At 50.0% G+C, this 16,858-nt stretch overlaps 7 protein-coding genes across 7 annotated transcripts; 3 read left to right on the forward strand and 4 right to left on the reverse strand.

Annotated features, from left to right (window-relative positions):
- Positions 1-391: 391 nt before the first annotated feature.
- On the reverse strand, positions 392-1,660 carry M430DRAFT_138905 (hypothetical protein). Its single transcript, XM_024862583.1, has 5 exons — positions 1,393-1,660; positions 1,257-1,301; positions 1,053-1,148; positions 772-966; positions 392-695 (listed from the first exon to the last, which is right to left on the reverse strand). The coding sequence occupies exons 1-5, from the start codon at positions 1,525-1,527 to the stop codon at positions 606-608; spliced, it is 561 nt and encodes a 186-aa protein (XP_024721703.1). The 5' UTR covers positions 1,528-1,660; the 3' UTR covers positions 392-605.
- Positions 1,661-1,714: 54 nt separating this feature from the next.
- Positions 1,715-3,504, reverse strand: M430DRAFT_120179 (hypothetical protein). Its single transcript, XM_024861770.1, has 6 exons — positions 3,387-3,504; positions 3,311-3,324; positions 3,235-3,254; positions 3,071-3,180; positions 2,690-3,021; positions 1,715-2,641 (listed from the first exon to the last, which is right to left on the reverse strand). Exons 1-6 carry the CDS (start codon positions 3,440-3,442, stop codon positions 2,163-2,165), a joined length of 1,011 nt encoding a protein of 336 aa, XP_024721704.1. The 5' UTR covers positions 3,443-3,504; the 3' UTR covers positions 1,715-2,162.
- Positions 3,505-3,958: 454 nt separating this feature from the next.
- M430DRAFT_41748 (hypothetical protein) lies at positions 3,959-6,828 on the forward strand. The gene is made up of 3 exons (XM_024867500.1): positions 3,959-4,538; positions 4,587-4,795; positions 4,941-6,828. The coding sequence occupies exons 1-3, from the start codon at positions 4,172-4,174 to the stop codon at positions 6,642-6,644; spliced, it is 2,280 nt and encodes a 759-aa protein (XP_024721705.1). The 5' UTR covers positions 3,959-4,171; the 3' UTR covers positions 6,645-6,828.
- A 2,109-nt stretch (positions 6,829-8,937) lies between these two features.
- M430DRAFT_41749 (glycoside hydrolase family 76 protein) lies at positions 8,938-10,444 on the reverse strand. The gene is made up of 3 exons (XM_024867501.1): positions 10,178-10,444; positions 9,742-10,121; positions 8,938-9,686 (listed from the first exon to the last, which is right to left on the reverse strand). The coding sequence occupies exons 1-3, from the start codon at positions 10,270-10,272 to the stop codon at positions 9,082-9,084; spliced, it is 1,080 nt and encodes a 359-aa protein (XP_024721706.1). The 5' UTR covers positions 10,273-10,444; the 3' UTR covers positions 8,938-9,081.
- A 292-nt stretch (positions 10,445-10,736) lies between these two features.
- Positions 10,737-11,033, forward strand: M430DRAFT_34715 (hypothetical protein). Its single transcript, XM_024866602.1, has one exon. The coding sequence runs from the start codon at positions 10,788-10,790 to the stop codon at positions 10,956-10,958; it is 171 nt and encodes a 56-aa protein (XP_024721707.1). The 5' UTR covers positions 10,737-10,787; the 3' UTR covers positions 10,959-11,033.
- A 1,741-nt stretch (positions 11,034-12,774) lies between these two features.
- Positions 12,775-14,502, reverse strand: M430DRAFT_50103 (hypothetical protein; the record flags this gene model as incomplete). The annotated part of the gene is made up of 1 exon (XM_024868115.1): positions 12,775-14,502. One exon carries the CDS (start codon positions 14,500-14,502, stop codon positions 12,775-12,777), a length of 1,728 nt encoding a protein of 575 aa, XP_024721708.1.
- A 406-nt stretch (positions 14,503-14,908) lies between these two features.
- Positions 14,909-16,577, forward strand: M430DRAFT_18594 (hypothetical protein; the record flags this gene model as incomplete). Its single annotated transcript, XM_024863906.1, has 2 exons — positions 14,909-15,664; positions 15,711-16,577. The coding sequence occupies 2 exons, from the start codon at positions 14,909-14,911 to the stop codon at positions 16,575-16,577; spliced, it is 1,623 nt and encodes a 540-aa protein (XP_024721709.1).
- Positions 16,578-16,858: the final 281 nt, after the last annotated feature.

The raw sequence follows: 16,858 nt of genomic DNA on the forward strand, positions 1-16,858 counted from the left end.
CGCAATGGGTCGGTCCCCATGGGTTGGGTTTTGGATTCTTGGCGGACCCATGGGTTCAGACATATTATGATTTAGAACCCAGGAACCCATGGTTTCTGCCCAGCCTACATCTAGCACGCGCTCATTTCGCGCCACAGATCTTACTTCAGTCTGAGCCCTGCTCAAAATCCTAGGCAGACCCAATCTCTTCTTCCATTTCTTCCAATTGTTCCATTCTTCCCTTTTGCCAAAATGGCCCATTGTACCAGAATACTTCGGCAACCTATAACTACCTACATCCATCACGAACCACACGTCACGTCCCAAACGATTTGGGAAGAGGAGGGGGATTTGCTAGCTTACTTCACTCTAGATGATTCCAGTTTCCTCCTATCCACGTCAGGATGCCTATCGGAAACTAATGATGATTCTGGGTTATATAGGTGGTCCTCCTCAGTACTACCTAACCTAAAACACCCCAATTTAATAGTCATGCATAAGGTATATATAAAATCCACCAAACTTTTGATTTACTCTCCCAACTGAACACCAGGATAACCAACCGCCAACCATCCCAGCCCTTATCCAGCACACCTTTCCTCCTACGAAACAGAAACAGCCATCCCTCATCCACCACCCATCTTTCTCTCCTCCGCTAGATTCTTCGGTACTCTCACAATTGCTGGTATGACCATCGCGTTCATATTCCTGAATGCCTAACTACCCCTGTCAGCATCTCTCCTCTCCATCTCATCACCCAGGAGGAAGAAAAGAAAAAGAGAGTAAACCCACAGTAGCGACCCTTCCCTCAGGTAACGTATGATTCCACCTGTCCTGCACCTCCTTAATACGTCCCTGAGCATCCAGGAAAATCCTCACTTCACTATTAATAATCTGCTGTTTCCCAATCCCCTTTAATTTATAACGCGTCGAGAGGTCCATAGTTAGAGGATTTCCAGCTGAGGTAACGGTGTGGGAGAGTTGTTCCTTGAGATCTTGTCAGAACGGTGAGATGGGGTGGAAAAGTGTATAACATATATAAAATCTGGGGGGAGGGAGGAGGTGGTGCGTACGATTTCTGAGAATGCTTTCGCGAGACCATACCATTGCGCTTCGTACTGTCGCCGGCCTTGGGCTTTGGTTAGGGGGTTGTTGAATTTCGCATCATCCTGCGTCGGCGCTGGTTATTACTTCAGTTCTACTGTCTGCGTGAAGAGATAGTGCCGCGTAAGAAGAAGAACTGAGAGGTAGATGAGTGGAGGAGATGTGGCACATACGGTCCAGATCTGGAGGTGTTTCAAGCTCGGTCGTCCTGCGAATAGCTACTCGGATTAGCTTCTGCGGCTCCCAGACTAGCTGGTTCGTTTTATATATGTGATATATCCGAACCTTAAGGGAAAAAGGAGAGCATACCTCTAAGAGACTACCCACTGCTATCCTCTGCCGCGGGGTGAGCTCCACACCGGTTGCAGTGTTGATGTCCCTATCTTCCGGCCTGGAAACCGAGCTTGATATATGTGGAGTCATCGATGGGATACCGGTCGACATTTTGCTTTCCTGAGGAAGGGCTACGGGTTGAAGGGAAGATAGGGGGGTTATGTGGGGGGCAGATATGTGACTCTAGGCTTGTTTAGGAGGGAACGCATCGGACATTCAAGATTTGAGGTTTAGTTTGAGAGGGAGGCAATGGGTTGGAATAATGAGGATTTTCTGCACAATGGTTGACATCATAATGAGGCGCATCAGGGGCTGGATCAGGTGAGAGTGAGGGGGGAAGATCTCGGTAGGCGGGCCGAGCCTTAAACAGGGATAATGGAGACGATCAACGCACAACAGACCACAGACCACAGACCACAGACCTCACAGACCTCACAGATCTTTCTCCGCCAAAAGTAAAGGCAGATTGCAAAGGGAAAACTCGCAACTCGCACACTTGGCAATAGAAAACAGCAATTATTCGGAGCTCTCTGCCGACTTCATACCTCCATTCATGAAAGGTGCCCTTCATCGTCATTGAAATCGAATATAGAGGGCCTATTCCAGGCCTCGAATCTCTCAGTCATAGGCTCAGAACGCCATCGCGGATATTCCCAGCCAGTAAAGAAATCATCTACAAAAAAAAAGCCCAGGGTCTGCGCTCACAGCCGCGAAGATTCCCATCCCACTCCCGTACCGCCCACTCATCAACACATCTTGTATTCACAAGAACCTTCCGCCTGTCTCATGCTATCATCTGTCACCAACTGGTACGAGATCTTAACATCCAAATCACGTCTGTTCTTGTCGTTTGGCTTATTCTCGAGAACACCTCTGATCTGCTCCCCTTGTTGGACTGTCAACACATCCCGTAAGTAGAACACTGTTTGTTTCCAATGCGTGTACTTGGTGTGCGGGCCCGTGGAGAAGCGGATGGGCTTGTGGCAGGCAGTGAAGTCGATATCGAACCATGCGATGATCGCGTGAACGAAATCATCCCGGCGACAATCGAGTGTGAAGGGTATAGCGAAAGCCAGATCGGCAGTTGTGCAGGTGTAGAGGTCGAGGGTTAGGACTGCGGTTGGGTCTGTTACGACGGCTTTGATCTCGACGGTGTCGACGAGGGGCTCAGTGAGCGCGGTTTGCTTGAGGGGTGAGTAGTCGAAGCCGTAGACATTGTCCCAGACTACACTCCGTCAGCAAGGATTTGCGGATTATGGGTAAGACAACATACAGCCAATCTTCTCGTCCTTGTACTCGCCATCCTCAATCCCAGCCATGAAGATAGTGGCCTTGTCAGGGAAAATCAAACCATTAGGCACCAGATACTTATCTCTGGCATACAAGACCGTGTCCAACATAGACTCGTAGAGCAGGAAGTATCCCATCCACTCGGAGATGATAATGTCTACTTTTGGGAATGGTAGTTCGACTTCTTCCATCTTGCCCTGGAGAAGGGTGATCTTGTCTGACATGCCATTTACTTCGACAATTTCTTTGGCCTTTTCGATGATGGTAGACATGTCGACACCGATTACATGTTTGGCTCCTGCCTTGACGGCGAACCTGCTTTCGTTAGTACTGCAGGTAGACGCGGCGCAAGGGAGAAACAAACATGGAGAGAATCGCAGTTCCGCAACCGACATCGAGAACAATCTTGTCCTTGAACAGGTGCTTGTTCTGTACGATCGCATTCATGTACGATCGAGTGCGAACCTCATCTTTCTGCTCGAGTCAGCGAGGTCGTCAAGGGAGGGAAGCATAGCTGCTGGTACACACCAACATTTCTTCATGGATGCCTAGATTCACGTTAGCATTATATTCTGTTGGTCTGCAAGATATTTGCTGCGCATACCATGGTGGTTGTAACTGTTCGCGATCAGTATTGTACCTTCTTTCATGCGTGGTTATCGAGGCACGGCAGAACTCACCTGTTGAAGTAATGGACTTCGGAATGGTCCATTCCCTTGAGTCTTTCGTCCGCCATGATGTCGCTATGATCTCGAGAACACGGGGGGTGGTATTATGTTGAGGGTTTGTGAGGGAGCGGCAAAAGGTGTTGTGGAGCGGTCTGGATGCCCAGGATTTTTTCAGAACCCAAAATTATTCTGCCACGGGACACCGCCCAGAAGAAATCGCGTGGGGCTAGGGCGGTGGACAGTCACGTGCCTACATGTCTCGTGACAAGCACAGACTCCCATTTACCTGCATTGAAGAAGGGAACGGGCATGGGAATTGTACCCCTCCCATATATATACACTATTGCCAATGAATGTAACTGACAATCAATTCTTTGTGCTCCGTCGAGAATTCCTCTCCGAATTCACTTCAGATTCTTCTTTCCCCTCCGGCCTTCGCTTATATATCGCTTACCCACTCGCTTAGCCCACCACCCAAGACGCTCCAAAAGAAGTCGCTTCGTCATGCGCACAGAATCCCAGATCCGAAATGGCCAAAAGCACCACTCGACCACCGTGACTCGAGAATTTCGCACTTTCGTCCCCCACCACAACACCAAACTCAATCTCTTCCATCCGCCACAACCCATCTACATCTACATCTTCATCTTCTATCATCACGTGTGGCCGGTATCAACAGCTTCATCCTTGTACCATACGCGCTTCGCTACTCCTCCCGGCCACAGATCTTGACTCTCTTGCGGCTTGCTATCTAGCTATCGCGGGGTAATAGCGGGCGCTGGCTCATATCTGTCGCAATGGGTCGTCGTCCAACCGCCCCCCCGCCGCGTCCCCCGAATCCTCTGCGCAACCAACGCGAGATTCGGGCTCCCACGCCCCTCGCCCGCAAAGCAATTAGCAATGCCGCCAAACCTGCCAAGCGCGCATGTCCAAATAAAGAATGTTCCAGCCCCCAGGTTGAGGACGGCATTTGTCACAATTGCGGTACAATTGTCGATGATTCCAACATCGTTGCTGAGGTCCAGTTCGGCGAGACGAGCCAGGGTGCCGCAGTTGTCCAGGGTAGCTTCGTCAGTGCCGATTCTGGGGTAGCGAACAGCCTGGGACCTGCGTTTAGGAGAGCCGGAGGAGGCGGTGAAGATAGAGAGAGTACCATCCGGGAGGGTAAGTTTCCTTTTCTTTGATCTTGAGCAGTATATTGACTTGCGACAGGAAAACGTATCATGACTGCATTGGCAAATCAGCTTAACATCCAAGAGGCTATTGTCAATAGCGGAGTGCAGATCTTCAAGCTTGCTGCTATGGCCAACTTTATCCAGGGTCGGAGAATGGATATGGTGGCTGCTTGCTGCTTATACAGTGCTTGTCGAAAGGAGAAGCCATGCAGGGTCATGCTCATTGACTTTGCTGACAAGGTTCAGGTATGCATTCAATCCTATTTCCTTGCTTCCTTCCACTCCTTCCACCTTTCTCCATCGTCTCATTATGCACCCTTCACCTTGATCTTACTCCATACCAATTTCCCTCAGTCTTCTTCAGCCTTGAATTATCATTAATATCCTCTAGGTCAATGTTTTCAAACTCGGTCACACGTTCAAGGCATTGCATAATACGGTCACCCTGGCGAAGGATGGTATTCAACCTGTCCTCCCTGAAGACTTGATCTATCGATTCGCAATGAAGCTTGATTTCAAGACCGCTACTAATAAGGTCGCCGAAGATGCAGTCCGCATGGTTCAGCGTATGAGTCTGGATTGGATGGTCATGGGCCGACGTCCATCTGGTGTCTGTGGTGCATGTCTTATCTTGGCTGCTCGCATGAATAATTTCCGTCGAACTGTGACTGAAGTCGTCTATATTGTCAAAGTCACAACACATACAATTCAGAAGCGTCTAGATGAGTTCAAAAGAACGCCCAGTAGCGCTCTTACCGTCGAAGAATTTCTGAACAACGAATTTTTGGAATCGGCTCACGATCCACCATCTTTCTATGAGAAACAAGAGGAGTTCATCAAGAATAAGAAGACCCGAAAGCGAAAGCGCAAGGGTGAGTCTGCTGATGAGAACAATGAGGGGGCCGAGGGCGAAGGAGATGATGCGAACAAGCGCAGAAAGACAGCCTTAACCCCAGGAGAAATCCGCCGTGATGCTGACGGTTTCGCCATTCCTCCCCCCCCAACTCCACAAAGTCAACCAAACAAAGACATCCCTATCGATCCAAACCTCGTTGATGCTGCAATTGAAGACCAATCCGGCACCTCCTTTGAACAGCTCGTGTCACAATTCGGCGACGCACTTGATGCCCCTGCCTCCGAGGACGAGGACGACGAGGATGACGAAAACATTTCCAAAGACTCAGGTGGTCGTCCAATATATGTTCCCGAAGAGTGGGCCGCTGATGAGCGCAATCTTGAAGACCAAATCTCCGAGATGATTTCTGATCCTCACACCCAATCGCACGCCATTGCCTATGCTCGCGCTTGTAAGCGTGCTAACAAATACATGAACTTCCTCCGACAAACCTACCCACAGAAGGAAATCAGCATGGATGTGCATATTGGCGAGGACGAGTTCGCAGACGACCCAGAAGTCATGAATTGCATGCTCAGCCCCGCTGATGTAGCGGCCAAGGAAAGGGTCTGGGTCAATGAGAACAAATCATGGCTACGTAAGCAGCAACTCAAAGAATACCAGAAGCGCATGGCAGCAGATGGACCACCAAAAGCAACCAGAAACCGCAAGAAGAAACCACGTATTGGAGAGGGACAGACCAGCGCAGCAAATTCACCAGCCGAGGCTGCAATCAGTGTTCTTAAATCACGTACATGGAGCAAGAAGATTAACTACGATGTCATTGGGGGAATGTTTGATGATTTAGGCTACCCGGGCAGTTCGCTGGGCTCTGCTACCACCAGCCGTAGGACAAGTGTCGCCGGCTCGACGGTTGCAAGCTCGGTTGCGGGCTCACCAACCGCGGACGACGAAGACGAGGATGAGGAGAGTGGTCCTAATACAGCCGCCGAGAAGGCAAAGACCGCCGCCCCGGCCCCCGTCCAACGTGAACGGGAACCTAGCGTGGCTCCAAGTGTAGCTAGCGCGGCTGAGACAGAGGACGAGACCGCGGATTGGCGCGCCGGTTTCAAGAAGCCTCGTCCAGAAGACGGCGAGGAGATGTTCGATGATTACGACGAAGAAGAGTACGATGATCCTGGCATGGGAGATGTAGAGGATATGGATGGCACAATGGGAGATTTTGACGATGATGATTAGGATCAAAACAGGGATCAAAACAGGGTTGCAGTATCAGACCCATATGGGTGGTGATCTGATACCTAGATGTCGGTATCTTTTGATGATGATGATTAGGATCAAAACAGGGTTGCAGCATCAGACCAATATGGGTGGTAATCCGATACCTACATGCTTGGTATCGCCGGTCAACAAAGATCTCTTCACATTATTTTTCTCTTACCTACTGTGATATATTGCGGCCTGTGTGTCATGAAACTACTTTCTTCTGGACCAGAACTCAGGGTCACTTTCTTCCCCGCCTTTCCCTCCAATACCACAACCCTCTCCTCATAACCTCACCACATTCACCACTCTCCTTCCCCCCGCCCTAAGATCCAAACTCGGCTATCCCAAATCATATCCGTATCTCTAATATGAAATCCCACGATGAAGTTCAACATCAAGCAAAAGAGAACTTCAGGGGGGACCCAAAGAGATTCTATTTAGGCTGCGTTCGACCAGCAGGAGTAAACCGGTTCGAGTTTGATTCCCTTTTGGCGCCACAGGACTAGAAGCGGCTATTTTAGAATACCGACTTTCCGTGCCAGAACACCACCTGTAGGCTTGTATCTTCTTCGCAAATAGTTTCCTAATGACAAACATCTAGAGCACCTTGCTCTACCGCCATGCTAGTCCTTCTGCTCTTCTACCCTTTTGTGAGTCCCGTTCCTCCAGGACAAATCTCTATCAACCGCGATCCTGACTTCCTGGCTCGAAATCACACAATTGGCATTGATAGTCCTCATGGTGACACTGACAGCACTGGTTCTGTAGACAAACAAACGCCCAAAGTCTGCAGGAGTCAAGAGAACAGTAGAGGCTGGACAAGTAAGGTAGATAGAATGTGGATATTTCAGATTCCGTACTTTACTTTCTGGAATTCGAATTATGGAAGTGAATTGGTTTGACGATACATTATGACAATAATAATATGATCATTTGACAACGACAGGAAAGGAATTCACAACGATGAGTGAATCTAATGATAAAATGCCGTTTGACAAGAGGTCTTGGTAGTAAACCAAACCCATCTAAGTCTTCGGCAAGGTTGTTGAATATAATAGATCCGGGATCTCTGTACGGTACATCTGAATATCAAGAACGGATTTTGAGTTTTTTAGTGAGCCGGGATAACGGTTCATGTCTCCTGCTATTAATAACAAGTTGGATGGATTGCTTAGCTGCTTGCTAGATCATGGTCTGATTCTCCACAGTATCTTGAAGCTGTCTAACTAGCACAAGCGATTCATGAACGGCTTTTAAAGGGAAAAGCCTGTCCTTAAGGATTAGTGTCGTTGTCGAAAAAGAGCTTTTCGTAATTCTGTCTATAGCAGAGAACATGACCTACTAGTGGTTCCCCTTTCGACTCCCGCTCCCCGTACTCCTGCCTCATCCTCCCCTCTGATTACCATTGGCTCATCTAAGTCTGAGTCTGCTTCCTTCAAGTCTGATCCAACGACGCGACGATATACTATAATAATGACAACGATATAGTAATTCGAGAACGAGAGAAAATACGAATTCACAACGATTACTCTAATTGGTGAAACGAAACAAACGTTCCCAAGGATTCGTGTCCTTTATCCACACGTTCCGTCTATAGCAGAGAAATGGTTGAGATAGGCAGTCCCTTTTCCTCGAACGCAGCGAAGCTCCTAGTTTCCAAATCCCGTTCGTCCGGGTGGACTGGCGGTTGATAGATGTGAGATGTGGTGTTTTTATAGAGGGAGATAGGATACTCGCGCGATGGATAGGGTCGGTTGTCCGTGATTCATTCATTCATGTATAGATGGGTGATGTGACCTCGTTTATAAATAGAATTCCGTTGGCTTTGAATATATAAGGTATGATTTCCCACCTTTCCTCTGCCTTGCTTGGAAAATAGAAGAAGTTTAGAGGATTCATACTAACATGAAGCTAATAACAAGTAAAGGACAAGTGGTTTATGAACGTAGTTTTCTAGAACGATAGACTAACCAAACTCGACAGTTCGTTTAGGATAGGTGTTAATTCGCATGTTAAAGTCTCTACTTCGTAGATACTGTTGGGGGTTAGCTAGACAACTGCTGCACAACCGCGGATTTAGCTATCTAATTAAAAAAGACAACTGGTCACTCAATAATCAAACATTCCCCCTTCCCCCTCTCCTTTCAAGTAGCGAATAATGGTCATCTCATAATCTCATCTCATTTATGATTAAAAGCATCTTAACCTTCAGTCAATAAAGCCTTGGCAGGGAAATGAACATGTCCAATTCTTGTATATACATATTGGACGAACTCGTGGTATGAACACGCAAGTAATAAGGTTCTGGGGGCGGCCATTCCTCAATTATATAGTTGATAGCTGTGGGGTAGCCGCGTATTTAAGTGCACGAAGGAAAAGATTGTACGTGGGTGAGCGAGTTGGGGCGCGCTCACGAGGTAGCGTAAAGAGCGGCGTTGAGAGCGTCAAGGGCGATGCCGTTGGAGATAGCGTCAGCGGTCTTGTAGGGGCCAGCCCAGTAGTCGCCGACGAAGCATTGGCTGTTTGTGTCATTCAGGGCGTTGTTCCAGATGGATTGGGCATTGGTCTCGAGGAAGTCGCGCCACGTGGGGGAAACGACCCATCTGTACAGCTTGCGCAGATTGCGGACGAAGGGACCCTTAAATTCCTCGCCATTGCCGCTGCACGAGGCCGTCTTATCGCAGCCGTCCATCAGGATGCCGTTGGGGTTCAAAAATTGTGAGCCCTTCGTCGTCACGGCATCCGCGATTTTACTCGCTAGGTCTAGGTAGGTACCGTTGCCGGTCGCTTCGTATAGCTCTGCTGCAGCGCCGAGGATGACACCCTGGTTGTAGGTGTAGGTACTTCCAGTGGACTTGCACGTATTACCGTCAACACCATCGACAATGAAATTATCCGCGTTGACGACGTCGATGCTGAAGAACCAGTCCCAGCCGGCTGTGGCATAGCCGAGATACGTCGACTTCTGGCTGGGCACGCGGTTGGCGAGTCCTGCAGCCAGTTGGATGTACAGTTCTAGTAGAGTTAGCACTGAGGGTGGTCAGGGACGCTGAGAAAACGAGGGACATACCGTTGGCAATGGAGGCGATGTAAGGCTGGCCCTTCTCCCAATAGATCCCGCCTCCGCAGGGTGTCGTCCAGCCGCCGTGCATGTCATTGAAGATGGTTTTGGCCATGTTTAGGTAGTTGGGGTTCTGGGTGAGATCATAGATGTTAAGCCACGCGATACCCCACCATCCCTCATCGTCATAGAAATTATTCAAGAAGTTCGTGTGGCCTTGCGTTTTGGGAGCATTGGTGAAGGTATTGGCGTAGACGTTGAAGTATGTTCCGTTATAGCTTGAGTCCGTGGCCGAGAGGTCGGCGAGAGCAGACATCATCATGGCCGACTCCCACCAGGAACTACCCCAGATACCGTTGTTCCAATCATACCAACGCATCAACTGATCACTGCAGAGGCGAGTTAGCCAGTCCGCTTGCGAAAAGTGGGCAAAGACCGCACGTACCAAGTACAGATGGCATTTACTTGATATGAGTCGGCGCCGGCAGAGGCACGCAACGCGAGAGAGAGAACAGCGGCAACTGATAACAATCGAGTCATGGTGAATAAACAAAGAATGACTTGATGACCAAAGAATGGAGGGGGTTGAGATGGTAGAGAATGAAAGCCCTGGAGGAAAAGTACCAAGCAGCTTGCTCAAGATACCTATATACTTATATACAGGTCACAACAGTAGGTAGACATTCCCTCCCGCTCCAGGCTAAGGAATTCCGGAAGACCAAGGACCAGCCTACTAGGAAATCAAGATATAAAGGCCCATCTAGAGGAAGAGCATGCCAGGGACGGGACGGGACAGCGCGAAAAGGATCGCGGGAAGTTGTGCAGTAGGCCACTAGGACTACTTCGTCCTGCACGATTAGTACCAGGAGGCTACGTTACCTCGTTGCTTCACACAGGATGTGTGAAGAGACGGGAGCGTAGGCCAACCTAGGCCATGAAGGCTCTACTTTTAGACTTGAAGGCAACCCCTGTGTTGATCAGCAACGGCTGCATCACAGGGACGGCTCGATCCCATATTTTGAGGTTGAACAGCCATTTTGGGAAGTTCTCTTTGCATGCTTTTCTTTGCAGCCGCTCGAGGCCCTCGTCCGTTGAACTGGTCGCTGGCAAAAAGCACCCACGCACATCTCTTCACCCGTCTTGTCCTCCCGGCTGGGCCCATCACAAGCAGTTTGAGAACGCTATCCGCCTGCGCCGGTAGCCCTGAAACGGTGGCTCGTTGGTAAACGGGATGAGATTCATGGGCCGCGTTGCGTGCGGTTCAGAAGCGGCTCAGCGAAGTGGTTCAGAGAAGGTTAAGCTGTGTCAATGACCGAGTTGTTTGACGAGAGATGCGGCTGCGAGGCGTGACCTCGGGAAGGGGGGGTCGCCTATTTATAGCCCCGCCAGAACTATCCAATCAGCATCCACACGGCACGGCACGCACCCTCTCCGGTAAGTCACGTGCCCAACACGGCATGGCCCTGAAGATCATTTTGTCTTGACTAGGAATGCTGGAGGTATTTGGAGATGGGCGGTTAGTACACTATCTGAGCTTAAAGTCCTAGCAGCCAACCAGAAGCCTCTTTCTATGTCGCCAAAGGCCTTTGCTCTACGGAGGTACGTCCGTAGCCACGGGGCAAGCCACACTCAATCCGACGTAGCACTCTGTACTTATTCAGGATGAAACGCTTGGTATCGATATAGATTTCTGAGTTTTGAACTTTAGCTCAAAGATTCAGTTGGCCAGCCGAACAATTATGAGATGAAGGTAAGGTACCTATCCATCCATCCATCTTCTTAGCCTAACTCGTAAGTTGTAACTCTCCGAGTCTCCGAGGACTCGGGCCATATTCTAGCAGTTGGCGTGAATTCCGCATGGAGTTTACCATCTGCATTTCCCGTATCCTCTTTCGTCCTCCTTTAGGCCAGCTTGATGTGAGGTGAAGACGCTCAATCATGCCCATAGATAAGCCTGCTCTTGGTTTAAATTTGGATTTCGAGCTGAGCCCCCTTACCCTCAATCCCCTCTTCTCATTCCGGATCCCTATCCTCGTCGGATCATGGCATCCTAGGCGTCCGAGGCCATGCCGTCGCATGGCCAGCGGATCCCGTCGTGATCCGGCAGTAGCGGCACTGTGGGATGAGCAGGACCATGCGTACGGACGTAACTTTATACGAGGAATGCATGTTTTGATATAGGGGGCTTAGGCGGGCGATCAAGCCGACGAGATCCCTACCTAATCTAATCTACCCTAGAAAAGATCTCGAAGATCAAGATCCGATGATTAGATCTTGTGCGGCTGTACCTGGCAGTTAGTCAGCTACAGGACCTTATACTTCGGAGTCCGTAGAGCCCAGTCATCACTCACTCGCTCTTTCCCTCTTCTAATCAGCCCATCTTTCAAAGTCTAGAAAGACTCCTTTAGGCCCGCTAACCAAGACTCAGAAATGCTTCCTCGTAGAAACCCTCGCACAGCTAAACAAGCATGCATTTACAGCTGTATCTCAAGCAGTAGGTACATGTACATCGGGTCCGGGAAGAAGAACCACCACGCCTCAGCGCTTTGCAGGAGGAAAAAGCCATGTAACGCTATCCAATGATCTGCGATTTTGAGATGCGGGGAAGCTACGCTTGAGTTCTCGACGCGCTGTAGCTCGAGTCTCGACCCTTCGGCCAAACCAGATCTAACCCCAGCTCAGCAATAAGTGGTCATGATCCAGACTCCTCGGCCGTTTTCCATGTGATTTGTGTTGGGGTTCATGCCCTGGGCTAGAGGAATGCTGGGGAAGTGCCTTCTCAGCGTCATATATATTAGAGTGCCAATACCATAATGTTGTTCTTCTGGGACACAATTCGATGTTCGGAGCAGCGGGTGCGGTGGTTCGTTCGCTCTTCGAGAACACGACCGACGATTTCGGGGTTTCGAGCCTCTCAAATCCGTACACAGAATATATCTATGAGTTAAAATATGCCTCTCCTCGCGGACTCTATTTCCCTGTAACCCAGGCGTCTGTCCTCTCCATGGAAAAAACGCCTATACTCCACCTAGGTCCCACAAATCAAGCATCACCCCAAACCTCTGCGATCTTAGCACTGACCGCTTTGGCGATCTTCTTCCTGCCCACAAAATGTGCCATATCCTTGCTGACCATCTCGAGCTTCCTCTTGCGGCCTTCTTCCCCATCTCCGCATCGCTCGTACGCTTCCATGAAAGCCTTGGGAGTCTTCCACCTCTTCTGGATCTCTAGGGCCTTCTCGCCGGTCACACCCCTCGTACACATCAGCATCTTCAGGAAGACATCTCGGAGGGTAAGAGTCTCTGATTTGCTCGCCAGACTCGCGTATGCTTCGTACGTTATGTGGTAATCTGTTCCCGGCTCCTTGGCCCGTAGCTCGTTCACCAAGGGCAGGAAGTTTTGAGTCGTGATCACCCGCGTCGGGATTAAATGGAGAGGTTTTTTCTCGTACATCTCCTTTAACATAAGAGTCATTCGTGCCAGATATCTGATCGAGTCATCCATCTTCTGCGTCTTTTTCACAAAATACCCGTCCACAACCTGCATGCTAGCAATGGCCGACTGGACCGCTTCTTCGTATTTTTGGAAATGGTCCGCGCTCATGGAGATTTCCTCGATGAGATAGGTCACGTTTTTGACGCCGCACTTTCGAAGTCGGAATTTCTGCTCATGAAACCGCCCATCCTTTATAGAGCCCACGAGATCATCAAGTCTCTTCCGTTCAATCACATAGTCTAACACAACTTCATCCCCTTCGACGCCAAGTGAAGGCAGGAGTTGGGGGTCATGACACTTGGCTACCCAAAGAATATCACCAAGAGCTAGGGGTCGCACGATTGGCTTGACGCCTCTTTTTCCGAGCTCATTTTGAATGTAGTCTCGATCATCCTTTGCCCGGACTTCACGGTTATCGAGAACGAGCTGTACTATGAACGTTCCGGGTTGTAGCACCAGAGGTTCGAAAGAGGGAAGCTCAGATGATGAGGTACCCTGGGGAATGATGTCTGACACCCCCGGTTCAGGAGATTCCGAGAGACGGGGCGATTGACGAACAGGACTTAGTCTGCTATCCATGGATAAACCATCGTTCGCTCCAGTCTTGGACCCAGACTTTGTCCTTCCACCATCAACAAAATCATCCATCGATCCCTTAGGCTCAGCTGTCTTTTTGATCCGTCTGGCCACCTCCCACCCCTCCTCCGTCAAGAAATATTTCCGAGTGGGTCGTCCTTGTTCATAGACCAAATCCTTGTTCTCCAGGGTCTTGATCGAGGCCCAGGCTGTGTAGAATTTGCCAGGCTCACTTGGGGCCAAGAATGAGGAGTCGCAATGCGGCTCTGCCAATGCAATGGTTTCCGATTTCGAAAGTCCGCCTGAGGACGTTGATAGCGCGAGAATTATAGCATACGCTCCCGATCGAAAGGCGGGCACGTATGGTTTGGGGTTCCGCTTCTTTGGAGGAGGAGCCTCACCTTCTTCGCCATCGGCTGGGACCACCGTCTTCTTCTTTCCTCGTGGAGGTTTGGGCATGGGGAGATTCGCTGCCTTGCAATACTCTTCCATCTTCTCCGTTAAGCGTTCGACAAGTTTCTCGCCGATATTCTGCAGTTGGCGTGCTTCAGATGGGTGGGTGAAAGGATAGGGACAGGCTTTGAGGGAATCATATGCCCTCTTATAGGCGTTCACGCCTTTTGTGTTGCGTTCTCGTGCTTGGTCGAGCCATTCGCCAACCCATTTCAAGAGCAGAGGATTCGCACATTGTTCTGCCATTGTGGCGGGAAACAAGTGAGATCAAAGGAGCAGACATGCAAGAAGGTCGCCGCATCCAAAAAATAGCGAGAGTGCAGTAGATGTTAAGATCAATTGAACGAGGTGGGTGATTTTACCTACGAACATGACCTCCCGTTGTAAACGCGAAAGCACGTGACCACGTAAATCCGCGCAAAACAAGCTTAGCCGCGAATATGCCTCATTGCACTATTTATGCACGCTTTATGCATAAAACTTCCAAAGCGGTGAGAAGCGCCCCTCCACAATACACGAGCTGCGAAGCTTGCGCCAGCGACGCCTTTCTTTCCCCTCGCCTCACTCACCCTCTCTTTCTCTCTCTCCATTCTCCTCTCTCCGCCTCCTCAACCCTCTCGATCCCTCGAAACCACCCCAATCCACTGCAATCATGGCCGACGCCATCCTCGCCGCCGCAGCCAAGCATCCCAAGCCAGACCTCACCTTCCAATATGGCACCGCAGGCTTTCGCATGAAAGCCAACCTCCTCGACAGCGTCGTCTTTCGCGTTGGTCTGGTCGCCGCTCTCCGTTCCCGCAAACTGGGAGGTCTCACCATTGGGGTTATGATCACTGCCTCACACAACCCGCCCGAGGACAATGGCGTCAAGCTCGTGGACCCAATGGGCGAGATGCTTGAAAACTCATGGGAAGCCTACGCGACCACTTTGGCCAACGCTCCTGACGCTGAGGTCGAGAACGTTTATCACAAGTTGGAGAAGGATCTGAAGATCAACCCAGAAACACCAGCGAGGGTTATATATGCCAGAGATACGAGAACATCGGGGCCAAAATTGGTGGCCGCGTTGGTGGATGCGTTGAAGGCGGCGGGAGCCGAGTATACAGATTACAGATTGTTGACGACGCCACAATTGCATTATTTGACGCGTTGCACAAACACAGAGGGCACTCCACAGAGTTACGGGGATGTGAGTGAGAAGGGGTACTATGAAAAGCTTGGCACGGCCTTTGCCAGAGCGATCAAGGGGAAGAAGATTGTTGGGCCTGTTACGGTGGATTGCGCAAATGGTGTTGGAGGGCCGAAACTCGCCGAACTTGTAAAATACCTGCCGAAAGGATCGGAGGGTGGAATCGATATCAAGATCGTCAATGATGATGTTCTGAGGCCGGAGACCCTGAATCATGAGGTCCGTCCGAACTCACCCTTTTTTATCTTGGTGCTGACCTCCTTAGTGCGGAGCGGATTTTGTCAAAACTAAGCAGAGAGCCCCCCCGTCCTCCAAAGCAGCTCCCAACGATCGTTGCTGCTCCCTCGATGGCGATGCCGACCGCTTAATCTACTACTTCAACGACCCAGAACACGGTTTCCGTCTGCTAGATGGTGATAGAATCGCCACTCTAGCCGCATCATTCATCGGAGATCTTGCTCGAGAAGCTGGTCTCGCGGAAGAATTGAAGATTGGCGTCGTACAAACAGCATACGCGAACGGTGCCTCCACTAAATACGTCGAAAAGACTCTCGGCTTGCCAGTAGTCTGCACACCTACCGGAGTCAAATGGCTCCACCACGCCGCCACAAAATTTGACGTAGGAGTCTATTTCGAAGCCAACGGTCATGGAACTGTTGTCTTCTCACAACAAGCTCTTAAAGCTTTCAAGATCAAGGAGCCCGAATCCCCTGCCCAAGCTTCGGCTCTCGAGACCCTGCGCGCCTTAACCGATCTTATCAACCAGACTGTCGGTGATGCCCTCTCCGATATGCTACTCGTCGAGACCATTTTGGCTCACAAAGCCTGGACGCCCCGCGAATGGGACCTTACTTACACAGATCTGCCGAACAGATTAGTGCGCGTGGAGGTTGCGGACAGGAACATGTTCAAGACGACAGACGCTGAACGAAAGCTCGTGGAGCCCTCTGGACTTCAGGAGCAGATCGATGCATTAGTGAAGAAGTTCAAGGATGGAAGGTCATTTGCCCGGGCTAGCGGGACTGAGGATGCATTGAGGGTTTACGCAGAGGCAGCGACAAGGAGTGAGGCGGATGATCTGGCGAGCAAGGTGGCAGCTCTTTGCAAATTGGAAGGGTCTATCAAATCGTAGGTGCGGGGAGGTATGGAGATTGGAATGAAGTGATGAGACATGAACATGAGACTAAAATTACTGTTTTCAGTGGCACAACAAACAGTCATTCAACAGTAGGTAGCCATTGCAGAATACATACTGCTAACAAGCATGTGGCACTGTCCTATTTCGATAGCAAGTCCAGAGTTAGGCTAGCTATTAACTGATCGTTGTGGAAGCAGACAGCGCAACCAGGTATATATAGAAACCAGAAATCAAAGAAGAAGACAACAATTTTCTCTGGAGCCGAGCAATCGAAA

The sequence above is a fragment of the Amorphotheca resinae genome (assembly GCF_003019875.1).
Source record: "Amorphotheca resinae ATCC 22711 unplaced genomic scaffold M430scaffold_5, whole genome shotgun sequence".
In the NCBI taxonomy this organism is placed as follows: domain Eukaryota; kingdom Fungi; phylum Ascomycota; class Leotiomycetes; order Helotiales; family Amorphothecaceae; genus Amorphotheca; species Amorphotheca resinae.